Raw genomic sequence first — 16,428 nt, 5'->3', positions numbered from 1 at the left:
ACAGGATCATTTTGTTGTTTCTTCTCCCAGTTCAAGTTCCTTATTTGTTCTGTTCACACACTGTGAAACTGGATTATAATTTCTGAGATTAGGATTATTTTTTGTTGTGTGTTCATATACCATTTTGTGGAGCAAGCTTCCAGTGGAGACTGTTACTTGGAGCTTCCTAAAGAATTTTCAAAAACCATTTAGACCGGAGCCAAGAACCTAGTGGTAGTTTAAAGCATTCTTTAGTTATTTTCCTAGAACTGTTAATAGAATACGATGTTCTGACTGTTCATATTTCGGGCAAGATGTTTAAAAGTCAAAAGACGAGGGAGAAGAGTAATGAATTATTGAAGGACTAGATAAAATATGCCACACTAAAAAACTTAAGATCAAATTATTTGCCTAATGAAAGAGCGAATTAACGATAATTGTAATCAGCTATTAATATCACCACTATGAACATAAATTTCATAATGGAAAACATTTCTGTCTAACGATGTTATAAAAAGATCCAAGAGATGGAAAAGGAAATGAGATAAAATCAGGCAAAAAACCGAAGGATTTTTTTCAGAACAGAGATAATTAATTATTGGAACAACTTTATTGTAATTGTGGTAAAACATCATAAATTTTAAAAACCGAGAAAAGATGTCTTACTAAATATTATTCTCAAGTTCAGTCACAGCCTTAAAGTTGAAGTAAGAATTAATTCAGAGAGTTCTGAGCAGATGGTTAGGTTGGACCTCAGAGTTACAGAAGTTATTTCATATCTTTTGATTGAGAAATACAGAACAGACACCTAACTTCCTAGTCTTTTATAATTCTAATATTGCAATGAAGGCTATGATTTTACATTAACCTCAGAGCCTCTAGGATTGGATCACTAAATTGAGGTGGTGTAAAAAATCAGATGACTAAATAAATAAACAAAATTTCTGTCTTTCTACCAGAAAATCTTACATTAGGAGGTGGCAAAGATTCATTCTCCAATCCAAAAAATGAATAATTTTCTTTTTCTTTTTTTTTTTTTTCTTGAATTTCTTTTCCCTTTAAATAGTTAAATCGATTTTCTTACTCACCTGAATGACATTTCTAAAACTATTTGCTTGTTGGCCATATTAAGATTTTAGCTTTACACAGCTGTTAGTGGGGAAACTAGGCCAGGAGGGGAGCTAATTAATTAGCAGCTATGCTATTAGTTGTAAGTCACCGGATTATAGAAATAACCTGTTCTGTTTAAAAAAGCTATACTTTGTTGGCAAAAGGGATTTAAGAAGATGATGTTTTGTTTAGCTGAAAAGTGTAGACTGATGATTTTTAGAGGCCAGTATTTCAATGTCATCTATACGATAAAATTTGACAATTAAGTAATTTGTTATGCTACTTTAATATGACAGAGCTGTTTAAGTAGCCCTTGGAAAAAAAGTAAACAGACCAAAAAACTGAAGCCTCATGTAAGAAAAGTCATTAAAAGTATTTAAAGAAAAGTTAGCTTTGCCACTGAATCCAATCTCTTGAGTTTTTTTTAACAATTTTATTATGAAGGCAGCAGCATAGCAGGCATTCTGTCAGGCCTCCTCTGGTCTCAGTCTGATTTAATCATCAAGATACTGCATATTTATCTTCTTTCACTGATAGGCTTCTGTCATGCATTTTAAATCAAGTCCAAAAGATTTCCCAAGTGTAACTGGTTATTGTTTTAAGTGGAATATTGTTTACTGAAAAAATGCAGTTTTGAAGGGACCGAAGCTATTTATAAGTTTATATTTTACTGTTTGAAAAAATTAACTGACATTTAGCCATGATTTTAAGACATTAAAAATTTTCCTTTGAAGTAACATTTTTCTTCTAATTCATACATAGAACTATTTCTAATGGAACTATAAAACTTAACAACCCAAGATATGAAATGTGACATAAGCATGGAACAATTTAGGTGGAGGGAACCTCTGTGTTACTGAGCCTCCAACTCCTCTGCTGTGTTTAGCTCAGTCTCCTGACCCAAGCAAAGCCATCTTCACAGTTAGGTCAGGTTGCTCAAGGCCTTTCCCAAATCAGGTTTGAAATTCTGTAGTGGCAGAGACTGCACAGCTGTCTGGGTGAACCATTCCAGAGCTTAATCACTCATTCTGGGAGGCTTGTTTCCTTATACCCCATCATAATTTCCTTTATTGTAAATGGTGACAGAAACATCTTGTCTTTTTTATGTTTTCTGTGAACTGTCTGGCTTTATCTTCTACAGTGCTGTTTAGGTAGTAGAGGGTGGTAGTGTCAGTAGATCTTCCCTTATCCTCTCCAAGCTGAGCGCACCAAGCTTATGACACATGCCAGATGTTCCAGCCTACAGATCATTTTTCGTAGCATCCAGTGAGCTAGCCAGCAGACCTTTACATTAAAGCCTGAGGTGCAGAGGCTATTCTCTCTTACGTGTTCAGCCAAGCATTATAAAAGCAGTGTATGCAATTTCTTGATTGGTGAAATTCAGGTCTTCAAAGCGTTATCTTGAGGCTTAGAGTTGTGTGGAATATGCTTGAGGATTGCACCCTTGGGTGATGAACAGCCTCATGTTTGAGGATTGCATGTTCAGGGAATGGGCAATTGAACAGAAGAGCAAACAGCCTTTATTGTATGAACTGTGCATAGACAGTGAGGGTCATACATTTTAAGTCCGTATTGATTTTTTGATTCTCTGTGGTATGAGTCCCTGTACTGTCCCTCAAGTGAATGTTACGTTCTGAAATTGCTGAGAGCATTTTGATTGGGTTTGTCAAGTATAGAGTTGTTTGCTTCCTACTCCTGCAAGAGGGATTTATTCAAGAGTGGGCTCTGTCTTAATTTCATTATTTTGTAAAGTCCAGAACAGTGCAAGGAGGGACAGGGCCTTGCTGACCTTACTGTCTTTGCCAGTTTTCTTTTCAGGACTCTCTCCAGCTATCTACCTTCCAGTCTTTGGCACATCTGACTCTCATTGCAGAACTCTTCTTCCAGATCCACAGCCACATTATTCATAAAAACAGAGAATCATGTAGGTTGGAAAAGACCTTCAGTATCATCAAGTCCAACAATCAGCCTGACCACTGAGTCCCATCACTAAACCATGTCCCTTAGTGCCACGACCATATGTCTCTTAAATAACTCATGGACTAGAACTCCACCACTTCTTTGGGCAGCCCATTCCAATGCTTGACCAATGCTCCATGAAGAAATTCTTCCTAATATCCAGTCTAACCCTCCCCTGGTGCAACCTGCGATGGTTTCCTAGTGCCCTATCACTTATCACCTAAGTAAACAGATAGACACTGCCCTTGCTGCAACCTGGGGAAGAGAAAGCTCACATCTTATTCATGTGTATAAATACCTGATGGAAGGGAGTAAAGAAGACAGAGCCAGACTATTCTCAGCTGTATTCAGTGAAAGGACAGGAGACAATGTGTGGCAAAATTATGTTTAAACATAAGATTTTATTTATTTATTTATTTTTACTATGTACAGTGGAACAGGTTGCCCAGAGAGGTTGTGGAGTCTTCACAGTTGGACGTACTCAAAGCCTGACTGGGCAACCTACTTGAGCTGATCTGTCTTTGAGAAGGAAGATTGAACTAGCCCCAAGTTCCTTCCAACCTCAAGTATTCTGTGATTTTTGTCTGTTTTATTTAGCCATTAATTTTGTTCTTCTCTGAACGGCTCTCTGAAAGTCAGCTGTAACTGCAAATGCAAACTGTACATGCAAACTGCATTTACTGTTTCAAGAAGTATTACATCAGAAAATTATCAGTTTATGAAGGTGTCAAGCCAGAGGTTTGTCAAGAGGGTTGTGAGTACCCCTAAAGGGACTCTTGACAAGTCGATCCTCTGAGCTCACATCTTTCAATTTAAATGATAACTTTGGCAGCAGAAAGTACCTACGTTACAGCTGCCTGTGTTCTTCATGTTCCTCTTTGTCTTCCGTGTATGTAGAAGTAGGCCCCACATGATGAAAGATCCCCTTACTCTCCTTCAAGCTTGCCCTAATCTGAGCGTTTAAAGGATTTCAATAACCTTGTGATTAAGGGGTCTCCCAGGCCGACTTAATACTTAAATCTGCACATACTAGGAAATATCTTTATCAATATCTTTGCATATGTGCATCTGACTCTATTGGACAGAGCATGAGAGATGCAACTTAGTAAGTACTCTTTACTTACCTGCTGTGCCTCAGGTAGCTTTGCAAGTTACAGTGTGCTCATCCTAGGGTCTGGTACACATCTTTTTGAATGCCCCGAGTCTTTTCCTTCTTGAGTAGCTGAGTGTTCATCAGATTTCAATGCTAAGTGTAAATCTCCTCTGCTTGTGGCTGATTCCAGTGTTTAAGAGTACGTGGCCAGCTTGCTGTGAGAATGCAAATGCAAGAAATAGGACGCGCCAGGGAAAAAAAAAATACTCAGATGATGTATTCTAGCTCAGAACTGCAAAATGGATGGTCCTTATGACCCCATTGTTTTCATTTCTCATTCCTGGTTTGATGCTTGTGTCAGAGAGTGGCTACTTATTCTTAGTGCACAACTTCAGACAGTGCCAATTGCCTAGATATTGCTGCATATTTCATCAGCCATTCCAACTCTCAGTTTTTCCTGGCTCCAGTGTTGTTGAATGCTATAAAGCATTCAGTTGACAGGGGAAGATTTTCTTTATAAACACTGAGATTTATTTGACCTGGAAGCTGATTGAAGACTTCAGCTGTATGTAAAAATTTGAATGCTGTTATTCAAAGGCAAAAGAAAGGCCTTTTAGCCATGCATATATTCCAGCCATACTTGTTCCTATAGAAACACCAGCTTTCCTGTGCTGCTATCATTGCTCATTCATAAATACTTGGCCACAGTAGTCACCAGTTTCGGTTCAAGAGAGTGTTTTTTTTTTTGTTTGTTTGTTTTTCAGCACTCTACCTGTCAACTTTATTCAAGCATTTCAGAGGATGTTTTGAGTCTTTGCGCAAGAGAGTAACTTCTTTCATCTGTAAGGATTAAGCTATTTGTTCATGTTCTGATCTGTTTCCAGGATCCTGTGCACAAATGCCAGCCCTCTCTTCAGAGATCCAGGGAGATCATTTTCAATATCCAGTATCTTCACCACTCTGGAGAGCTTCTGGAGATTTCTCCTGCCCACTTCTGCACAGCGCTTACCCTCTTCATAGTTACTGCTTTGGCTTAGGAGAATGATTGCTCATGAGCGATCCTGCTTTCTAAACAATTTGTTTTAAGACATGCTCAGAAGCTTTGCAGGGGATCTCAAACAAGTTTCCAGTGAGGTCAGGAAACCATACTACATAGGTTTTAAGAACTGATGTAAAGTCTTGGCAGAGGGGCATACTAATTGACACTACATGTTAAATATTCTTTGTCTTTTTATTTGGAGAGGATGTTGTTCATCAGGAAGACAGTTTTGCTTTTCTGTCTTTCATGGGAAGTGCTGGAATATGGATATCTCTGAATATCATCACAACTGAACCTCTCACAGCATAGCAAAAGTGAAAGTACCTGACAGGATTCAAGCACACTCTGTAAAGATGCAAATCACCACTGTGACACTTCAGAGGACTGTTCCTGTTTCTGAGACTTTATAGAGCTGTGTCTTGAAGATGTGTTAACTTTTGTTGAATATTTTATTGTACCTGAGGTGGGTAGTTGATTTTCACAAGGCAGTCACACTCTCAGGTACAGATGACCCATGTGAATGAGTGGTGTTTGGAGTCAGACCCCTGCAGTTTGAGTGAATGCACGGACAGTCATTTGAAGAAGAAAATGGTATTTGAAAGTAATGGACTTCCTTTAAAGCACACAAATAATGTGGCTGGAGTTCTTTACTGCTTTATTTTAATAAGAATCAAGTAATAAAAGGAGATTACTGAGTTTTGAGAGGAAGTGACAGCGGAGGATCCATTCACTTGGTTGTTCAGGGACCAGGGTAGGGAGGCTCCTGTTGGAGACTGAGGGGTCTGTGCAATGGCTACACTCACAGCTGTGATAAACTTTTCCTAGAAAGTTTTTCTTAAACTTTTTTAGTTTTTTAAAAGAACTTTAGTTACAAGAAAATTGCTGTCTTTATATTCTTTCTTTATCCATGTTTATGGATTTAATTCAGTCCTGTCAATGAAGAGGTTGGCAGTCTTTGACTCATTCAAAGTTTGAAGTCACAAATTGCAGTTTTGAGGATTATTAATGATGATCTTTCAGAAAAGTGTCAACCACCTTTTCAGTAGGCTATATTAAAATGTCTTGGTATTTTCAATATGTAGGACAAAATGAAATGCTCATGTCATTAACTCATCCTTTTTTGTTTTGTTTTCTGTTTCAAAAAGAAAGTGGCTTGAAAGAACAGCTAAAACACAATGTTCATATTTTATGACCTGTTATTTATATCTGTGATGTTTATGAACTGAAGTCAATCAAAAGTTATTTTTTTAAACTAAAATATTTTCTGCTTGTCAAGAGCTTGGTGTAAACACCAAGGGGAAAAAAAAAAAAGTGTTTTGCAGAAAGCTCAGAGAGAGGAAATGTAGTTACTTCACTGAGGTGAACTAAGAGCTGGATAGTGCAAAAATGATTCACTTCCAGCACAAGAACTAAACTAGCTAATATTTAAATTTATCTGAAATAAGCGGTCTATGTAAGCTTTTGCTTGCTATTGTCTTTTTTGAGGAAAAAGTGGATTTTTATGCTACTGAATTTCCTTCTAAAATTTTTGTGGATTCTGATGGACTTTGGGGACTGATGTTTATAAAGTTTAGATCATACGATACAGAGCGTGCACCACTCTTCACACTGGAATATGTGGACTTCTGCCACTCTATCTTCATCCTCTGATAACTGATCTATTCATGTGAACATAGTCATTCTCTTTCATGACATCTGTTGAAGAGAAATTTTTATAGGCTCTTCTGTATCTCACATATTGCTGATTTTGCAAGACTTCTTAATTACATCTCCATAAAGTACTTGCCTTAAACTGATGCTTTTCTTTTACAGTTTGGAAGAACAGAAGTAATTGATAATACTTTAAATCCAGATTTTGTAAGAAAATTTATAATGGACTACTTCTTTGAAGAAAGAGAGAATCTTCGATTTGATTTGTAAGTTAACAGTCTTTGACTCCAATATTAAAATCTCTGTAAACATACTAAGATTTGTAAAGCACAAAATTAGTTTGAAAAGAGATAGTATCTGTTGACATGGAACAAATTAGTAAACATGATTGATTTAGCATTGCTTCTTCAGAAATAAACATGTAACATAATAATGACTTAATTTTAAGAAATTGGTAGGTTTTAACTAGTCAAAATGTATTCAAGCTCACAATCATTGCTTTTAAAAAGTAGTTTGAAGTAGTTTTCATTTAGTGCATCTTTATCATGTAGGCAGCAATCCAGAAGGACAAATGCCTCCTTATTTGCCTAAAATCTCCTAGCAAGTTTGTGGCAAAGCCATCTTTAAATCTTCTAGGCTTTAGTCATTTACTTATCCAAATAGTTGCTTCAAACTGACTCTTACAGTCTCTTTGATTTATTTTTTTTTCTAGAGTTTCTGGAATGCAAATCAATTGTTATTTTAGGCAGGGCATAAAATAAATACAGCAGTGATTGCATTATTGTTGATTTTTCCTATAGTAAAAAAAAGGTATGGTGCCTGATAAATAGACATTAACAAAGTTAATAAACGTATCCATGTTTTTGCTGATTTTGTTTTAAGTTGCTAGCAAAAGGAACTAAAATAGTCTTGAATAGCCTCATCTCCTGTATCATAAAAACAAAAAATAAATTATGTTTTATTTTTCTTTAGCTTTATCAGTCTTCTATAGCACATCACAGTGCTACCTACATGTAAGTTAACAAGAAGTGTTGGAAGGATGAGTAAGGGGAAAAAAATTCCATTGTATTAAATACACAGATATCAGCTACCTGTTTCACCATGAAAGCATGTTGCAGATATTTTTCTTATTTTTCCATTTTTTTTAGAATTCGGATGTGATGTCATTAAGTCTGCTGAGTATAACTATTTCCTGCCATTTACAATAACTTTAAGTAAGAGCTTGTCACTTTGCAAAATAAAGGTTTCCCCCTCGAAGCATAGGTGATGCATTTCAGAAATGAAGAAACAGCTGGGACCACGTAGGAATCTTATTTTGTGTATCTGTTGCTCCTCATAGGCTGCATGTATGTTATGGGAGGAGAAGGTCCAATAGATGTGAAGACCAAAAGAAATGACCAAGGAATAGAAAGCTAGGCTCAGTCTAGGCAAAGAAAGGGAAATCTGTAAAGAACTTCTGGATGTGTGATCTGAAAAAGGACTTGAACCTGACAGGGGAAAATCAATCTCCTGTTTGATCCTATTTGTTTATTTTTAAAAAGCTATAAACATCATACTCCGTACTTAACAGAAAGACCTGACTTTTCTACTGTTGTTCCAGATCACCTTGTGACTACAAGTCTATTATGAACTCACAGCTGAATGACAGTTTTAAATGCTTGCCTGCCCATATAGCCCGAGTCCGTGAATTCTATTCAAAGTCCTATAACTCTGATAGATTGGAAATGAATTATTGTAGAATTCTGAGCTAAAAATGTGACTCGTAACTAATCATGGATTAAAACTTTGATATAGATCAAGAAAGAAACATCTTTAAAAAGCTTACTTTTTAAATTCCTTGCAAAATTGTGTGTGTACTCCAGTTGGCCAAAGTGTTACTTTTGAAGGAGTGAAAGTTCTGATGGGTTTAAATTTCTGGCAACAAAAAGAAAAAGGCAGGCATATCTCTGATTCTTTGTTTTACGAGGTACTCATAAATGACCATGAGCACCTACATACATTTTATAGCCACCAATGTTTCTGCCTTTTTCCTGTTCATATTTTATAATTTCTTCCTAATTTTGCCAGTGAAGTAGTTTTTTGTTTCATTAGTGTATCTAGCCTTCAGAGTCGTTATCTTTTTTTTTTTTTTCCTCTTTTCAATTTCACCAGATACTGTGCAGTTATTTTTATTATTATTTAACTCAGCTATTAGTGGTTTCTGCAGCCATTCTTTACAAACGTGTCTGAAACTTTGGCTGTGCTGTACCACACTCTGCTTCCCATCCTCCTAATTTCTGATCCGGTCCACAGAGCATCATCCATGCCCACAACCAGTTGTGGCAGCACACACAAACGGGTTTCCATACCACAATGTGGGAATGGAAATGTGCAATTAGAGGCTGAGATGGGGATTGGAATACTTCTTCAATTCCATTACTTGTATTGAATCGAATGTATAATTTGATAAAAATAATACTGGGGATTTTCTGATAAGGGTGGAAGGCTGATAGTATAGGGATTAGTACTCCCATAAGGATTCTTGTATTACATATTTTTAAATTTATCTCAAATTCACAGAGTAATTTCTCTGAAACCTGAATTGATAGTGAAAAGGAAACAATGGCATTTTGTAGTTGGAGGAAGAACGAGATTATGATAAAAACCTGAAAAGAACAAGTCAAATGCTTGCTAAAAGAAATTTGATTTATTGGCAGTTGTTATTACTTAATTAATAAAGCAACAGAAAAACTACCACAGAAAATAGTTCACAAGGTATTTTGCTTTCTGCTAAAAGATTAATCTTGAAATTTTGTTCTAATTTTTTTCCTGCTTTCATTCTGCTTCTTGTTCGAACAGGAGTATTAGATTAATTTCTCTTACTAGCCTGTACTTTGAAAACAATTTTATTTCAGATAGGTAGTGAACAGTAATCCTGTAATCTGTCATGATTGCCTTTCTTACTGGTGAGACTTCCATTGAGGTGTCATTTTGTGGTAAATTTTACACATTGAAGTAGGTGAAAGAATTGTTTGATTTTCATTTTTACATGGTCCTCAGATCTGTCATCTGGCAAGTTGGATTTAACTTTTCTTTTTTTTTTTTTTTTAAAGCTATGATGTTGACTCCAAGAGTCCTAACCTATCAAAGCATGTAAGTTTTTTTCCTGTTTATTACACTTTCTTGTACTGAAATGCTTTTGTTTTCCTAAATATGTTTATTTTCTTTTGACTGTAAATAATATCAGATGCTTAGAGACAAATAGAGAGCTTGTATTGTTGTTTATAAAATGTATAAAACTCACGAGGATTACATGACATTCCTCCTGTACAGGGCATATTTGAGCACATGTATACATCTATTCACATATGGTATATGCAGCATTTTGTTGATACTTCTCCTAAAAATTGTAAATATGTTTTGATTGTGTCACAATTAATATTAGTATAACTCCTTTATGCTCATGGCATCTTAAATTGAAAGAGATTAAATGGCAACTGCAATATTTAGAGGTGCCAGAGTAGAATTTAGGGGCTGCTGAGTGAAATTTTAAAAATAAACACAGGGAGACTTTGGTAAGAGAACCTTTAAGAATCTGGAGCAGAGGAAAATATAATGGAAGGAACATTCTGTGTGTGTGCTGCACAGTAAAAAGATGAGGCTTCTTGCCTTTCATCTCCTGTGATATCCTTACTGTAAAGATTTAAAGTCCACGGCAAACTGTTTTCCTTCTGTCATCATGGCAAGATTTTCTGAATAGCCACACAAAACAGAAGTCTTCCTATACTAACTTGAGCAAGGATAAAGCATCATGAGCCTCTCCCCAAAATTGTTTGTTCTTCTCTAGTAAGTAGCTTATCTGAATTCTTTTATTTTTTCCCTGAAACATACTTCATAGTACAAAAGCCTAAGATATAAATGTGTTTTTTTTGTTTGTTTGTTTGTTTTGTTTTGGTTTGGTTTCTTGTTTTTGTTTTTTTTTTTTTTTTTTTTTTTAAAGATTTGCTTTAAGAGGAAGTGTATACAAGTTTGTATAGACTTGTATGTCTGTGACATCCAAACTGTGCCATATAATGTTGCACTCATGAAGAAGAATCCTGAGAGCCCTGTGAATGATGGTAGCTAGAGATGTCTTGCCACTTCAGTTCATTTCCATTGTTTTCTGGGTGCTCAAGGTTGGTCTGCCTTTTGCTTTCCCCTCACCTCTTTCACATAGGCCTTAAGAATTTGAACAGTTCGTAAGTATGGACTGAGCAGAGCTTAGCTCATATTCATGCACTGGGAGCTTGGCTTTTCTGAAAAATATCATGCAGATAGTATTTGCTTAGCTAGACTTCTCACGTGGTATAGTCTCCTGGTGTGCAATAACAACTTTCCTGTCCCTAAAAATTGCTGTTAACCTATTTCTTTGTGAATACCGGGCAGTGTCATATAACAGCTGAACATCTGGGGAGATAGTAAAGAGTAAACCTGAAGAATTTCAGTCTCGGTGACTGAATTTAGGCAAAATGGGAAGAAACTGAAATGGATTGTTATAATGGATATATGAAGTAAGCAGAATAGTCTTTTTTAGTAGACAGCTGCCATTGTAGCTGTCTGTAAGAATGTGTATAAATCTGGCTACCTCAAATTAGACTCTTAGGTTCATAGTAACTTAGAGATTTAAAAAACAAAAACAAAAACAAAAACAAAGAAGCATAGTAGTTAACAATTGTAATTAATAATAGACTTTGGAACAAATAGGAATTAATCATAGAAACACCACCATAAATGGATATCAGGATCTGTGAGGGTAAAAAAAGAAGAAAATCGTTGAGTACATGGTTTCAGTGTAGAACATGGCATGTTTTAGAATGTATCATGCTGAATGTTTTTAAAAATGAGTGAGGAGCTGAGTATTTTCAGATGCATTTTAGCCATAGCCATTTTAAAGGACTTAATTTTGATGGAAACAGTGTCACAGTATCAGATCAGTCGAAGGACACAGTTCAAAAATGTGTTTTTGCAAAGTGGTTTTCCTCTTCAGTGGGATTAGTTCTCAGACCCAATTTGTAATATGAACCTATAACTAGCACAGCTGGGAAGGTGACTCAGAGATGGGAATGAGTGGCCTGGACTTAAAGAAGAGCAGGAGCTATTTGTACAGATATTTGCTACTGTATCATAAAGTTATGGTTTGCTGTATAGCGATCAAAGTGTTTTGATTCTTGTTAATGTTTGTGAACAAATGTCACATCCTACTGTTACTCCTGCTGCCACTGTTGCTGGCAAGAATAAAGCCAGCAAGCTGCTTTCATATGCTAGTGAAGGAGTTGGACTGCAGCATGATTTTTTTTTAAAAATCCATTCGTATTGTGGTGCTACTTATGTTACAAGGAAATGGAATATGAAAATTACCTGATTTTTAGTGATAAAGTTAAATTAGAAAATTGAAAAATAATGTCTGTCATTAAAGCAATGCTTGTGTACGACTGTCAATCCAGGATGCTCACAGAGATCCGGCACAGGCTTGAATTCCTGACAACATAATTAACTTTCCTGAAATTGGTAGAATCACTGTAGAGTCTCTTCATAAAGGAGCAATGTTAAAATGCTGCAGTTTGGCGAAGAAAAAGACATATTACTGATGGCTTTACATTTTTTTCCATCTCATTTTCTTTTTTTTTTTTTTGAAGAAAAAGGTAGTATAAAAGCAGTATATGCAGTGTATTAGGATTACTTCTGTAAATATAACCCAGAGTTATGTGAAATGTGTAATGGTGAGTCTGGTTTATGTTTTATTACTACATAATTATTATTAAGATGCAACGTTTGGTAGAATGTGTTTTACCCTGAAGAAAGGCCCAAATAAATGGGAAAACATTTATTTTTTCCTAGTGGAAAACACAATTTCTGAGTTCTTTTGTTACTGCTTTTCAGGATTTTTTGGGACAAATGTTCTGTACGCTGGGAGAAATAGTTGGATCACAGGGTAGCAGACTGGAAAAACCAATTGTGTAAGTATGTCATTCTGGAATGTTGTTTGAATACATACTGCTTCATTAGCTGAGAGGTGTGGGGTTTCTTTGCTGTGAGTTATCTTGATAAGCAGAACTGGAAAACATACCTTCTAAGAGAGAATGAGTTGTTAGGTACAGAAAAATTCTTTCTTTAATTTAAGTTTTGATGGTAATTTAAGTTTTTGAGACTATGGTAATTTAAATTTCAATGTAGACAATTACAAAAGGAATCGTCCAATCCATATTTTTTGTCAAATTTAGTATATTGTGCATTAGAAATAGCTTGAATATAATAAATTTAAAAATATTTTTATTTATTTTGTGTTGTAAACAGTTTATTCTTGTCCTTCGAGGTTTAGGTATGACCATGAAATAGAAGCAGTTTTAATTGTGCTCATATCATTGATAAGGTTAAATAATCGACTTCTGCTTCTTCAAAAGAATCATTCCCAGTGTTTAACATGAATGTTTATTCTCTGGCTGTTCTTTGAATTTATATATTATATTTTAAAAAAATATTTAAATAGTTGATGTCACAATTCTTTATGATAAATCACCTTTCTGTAAAAATATGAAATTGCTGCTTTTTTACATGATCTCAAGTACAAGAAACATGTATATCATGGTAACGTTGCTAATATTTATTTTAATTTATTTTCTGATGAATTTTACCAAAATACTTGGGAATGTCTGTGAGATGACCATAGCTCTGCATTTTCAACTTTTCTTTATTAGAAAACATAGCTAGAACTAAAGTTCAGTGCCAGATCAAATAACGACTCAAGAATTTCCATCTCCGAAATTCACTTGGTGTTGAGTCCCTGCTATAAGAATGCAGCCATTTTATCTATTCAGGTTAAATGAAGGCATTAGTTCAAATGAATCCATATCTCAAAGGGTCCAAAGGGTCTGTAGTCTTAAAACGCACATGAGTACTTACTTGTGCAATTGAGAATTAAATAGGTTTCATCTCAAATTTCTCAAAAGTACATTGTCACCAGTTGAAGGGGCTTGGTTGCATTGATTTTTTTTTCTTCTAAAATATTTTTTCCTTCTATACTTTAATAAAATACTTGGATTATATCATCTAAATCTACTAAATCCCTTTGTCCTTCATAAGGCTTTATTTTTTTTATATTGAGCAGATCAAAAACTTGGACTATTAGGTAGTAACCTGTAACACCATAATTATTAAAGAAAGTCACAGTTTTACTTCAGAAAAAAAAACAAAAAACAAAAAACAAAAAACGGTCAAAATTGATAGTATACTATTAGGATTAAAACAAAATTTCCTTTGGAGTAAAATTTTATCCTTTTACTTATACTAATAACCTCCTATCCTGTCCATGAGTATGAAACTGTCATGTTGCATAAAGATGAAAAAAAAACGTTCCTTAGGTATTGCACTTTATAATTCAAGTAATAAAATCTTCCATTTCATTTTACATTAATTCTATAGTACAGGTATGTTACCTTATTTCACTGATTTTAGCAATCACTAATTTACATGGCTATCTCCCAACATTTACAGAATCATTCTGTGCTTAATGAATCTTATCAAATCCTTAATATTGCATGGGACACTGTTATCTGAGCAATATAAGACATTATAAAATAACCTATGCGCTGAGATACCATGTAACAACCTCTCTGTAACACAACCAAAAGATATTCTGGCTTCCAAATTAACAGAATCACACACAGAATCACAGAATTTCTAGGTTGGAAGAGACCTCAAGATCATCGAGACCAACCTCTGACCTAACACTAACAGGCCCCACTAGACCGTATCCCTAAGCTCTACATCTAAAAGTATCATAACACTTTATTGCCTTTTGTTCAGGCATCAAGGAAGAAAATGCCATGTTTTAAAGCCAAACTTTCCTACTTTTATTTCTGTTGTTCCCAATAATGCAATTCCCTGTCAATGAGGCAATCCAGAGCATCAAATATTTTCTATTTATCCAACTAAATTTATCAAAACCTTTCATACGATCAATGGGTTTTTCTCTGAGAGGATTTTATGTTTGAAAACTACTGTTCATACAGATATTTAAAATGTAAATAATTTGAGAAATTCTTCACTATTTGAGAAATTCTTCACTATTTATTCCTTTAAAAAATGCAGTAATTGAAAATAACTTACAGTTTTTTATGCAAACGTAAACTACAAATTCAGGTATGGTATGCTAAAAGCAAATATTTAAAGGTGTAGCTGGATATTTTTTGTGACAGCAATACCTTTTTTTCATTTAGTATGTTTGTTCAATTTGTTCTGTTTTTTTTTTTTTTCGTTTGTTTGTTTTGTTTTGTTTTGTTTTGTTTTGTTTTGTTTTTAAACAGTGATTGCACTGCAGTTAGTGATCATGAATTTGGTTACTCTGACTGCTGGAGTATTCTTGTCATATTTTACTGGGTTCACTATGAATATATACAAGGGTTACTTTGATTACTTTTCCTCATCGCTGTTTTGCTTATAAGTGCAGGTGAAGTCTTCTGGTTTAGGAAACCTTACATAGAAATACTGACAAGCAATGTGTGGGTTGAGTTATGTTTCTGTGTGATTCCTTAAGGAAAATACTAGGTTTGTACATTGTCTTCCAAGTGGCTACTGAGCAGACATCTGACATTTATAGGAAAATATTCTTCTGGGCCAAACTTTGGTAAAAAGACCACAAATGGTACATATTCGGACTTTGTATTCACATAAAAAGAATCAATATCAGCATGAAGTGCAATTCACAAAGCTCAGAATGTACTCAGTCTATTAGTATTACTGCAAATAGAGTAAAACTCCCTAACTGAGTTGCATTAAATGATGGATTATTACTCTGCTGTAGGATGCTGAAGAAGTATGTTTCTAGCCATATACTTTATTCTAGGTATATATATGATGTAATTGATCATTTCTGTTACTTAGGTGACCTTTTTATTTTTAAAATAAATAATGTCTTTAGTGGTTTATGTGGCTTACACATTAGTCATCTTTTCATGTGCATTTTTTATATCCTGTCAACTTCAGACCTTAACATTACTTTAAGGAGTAGTTCTGAAGTCCTGTGAAAAATCTCAGAGGTCAGGATCTTGTTGTCTTGTTGTCAGTGGCCAAAACATACCAGTTTTCTCTAAATTTTATCAGTTGTTGTTGTTTTTTATTGTTTATGTAAAGAACTTAATGTCATCAATAAAATAATAACAAAAAATAACATTCCTCTACATTGTGTAAAAGAGCTTAATGATATGCAGAGGTGGCCTTAAAATTTTTAGCTTCATGAAAACAGTGTCCAGCTTCAAGGAGAACTACTATAGCCATTTTCTCTTTCAGTAACTTTGAGGTGTTGAAGTGTCATGCTAAAAACTCCTCTCAATATTTGAATCCAGTTAAATTCTAATTTTTTTTACAGTTCCAACACAGTTGTAGCTTGGAAATGCATCCGAAGTTTCATATTTCCAGGCCAAAAATAATTTTAGGTTGTCTCTAGTAGTGCTTCTGGATGAAATAACAGTTCAGAACAGACCATTTAGAATGATAAATAGAAAGAGAATTTACATAGTTTTCTTTTAATGTAACATAAGTGTCCTCATAAAAATAAAGTAAAAGAAATGTTTTGGTTACAAAA

General features: G+C 34.8%; 1 protein-coding gene across 1 annotated transcript in view; it reads left to right on the top strand.

Annotated features, from left to right (window-relative positions):
• CPNE8 (copine 8) overlaps nt 1-16,428 on the top strand; it is a gene marked incomplete at its 5' end in the record, with an annotated part of 102,895 nt that overhangs the window by 26,161 nt on the left and 60,306 nt on the right. The window contains 3 exons of the mRNA XM_084306146.1: nt 6,993-7,096; nt 9,923-9,962; nt 12,729-12,805. Of these exons, the coding sequence (XP_084162272.1) occupies nt 6,993-7,096; nt 9,923-9,962; nt 12,729-12,805 (221 nt within the window). The remainder of the gene's footprint in view (nt 1-6,992; nt 7,097-9,922; nt 9,963-12,728; nt 12,806-16,428) is intronic.

The sequence above is a fragment of the Netta rufina genome (assembly GCF_964035555.1).
Source record: "Netta rufina genome assembly, chromosome: 1".
NCBI lineage: Eukaryota > Metazoa > Chordata > Aves > Anseriformes > Anatidae > Netta > Netta rufina.
This window is presented reverse-complemented; position numbering and strand designations above follow the sequence as displayed.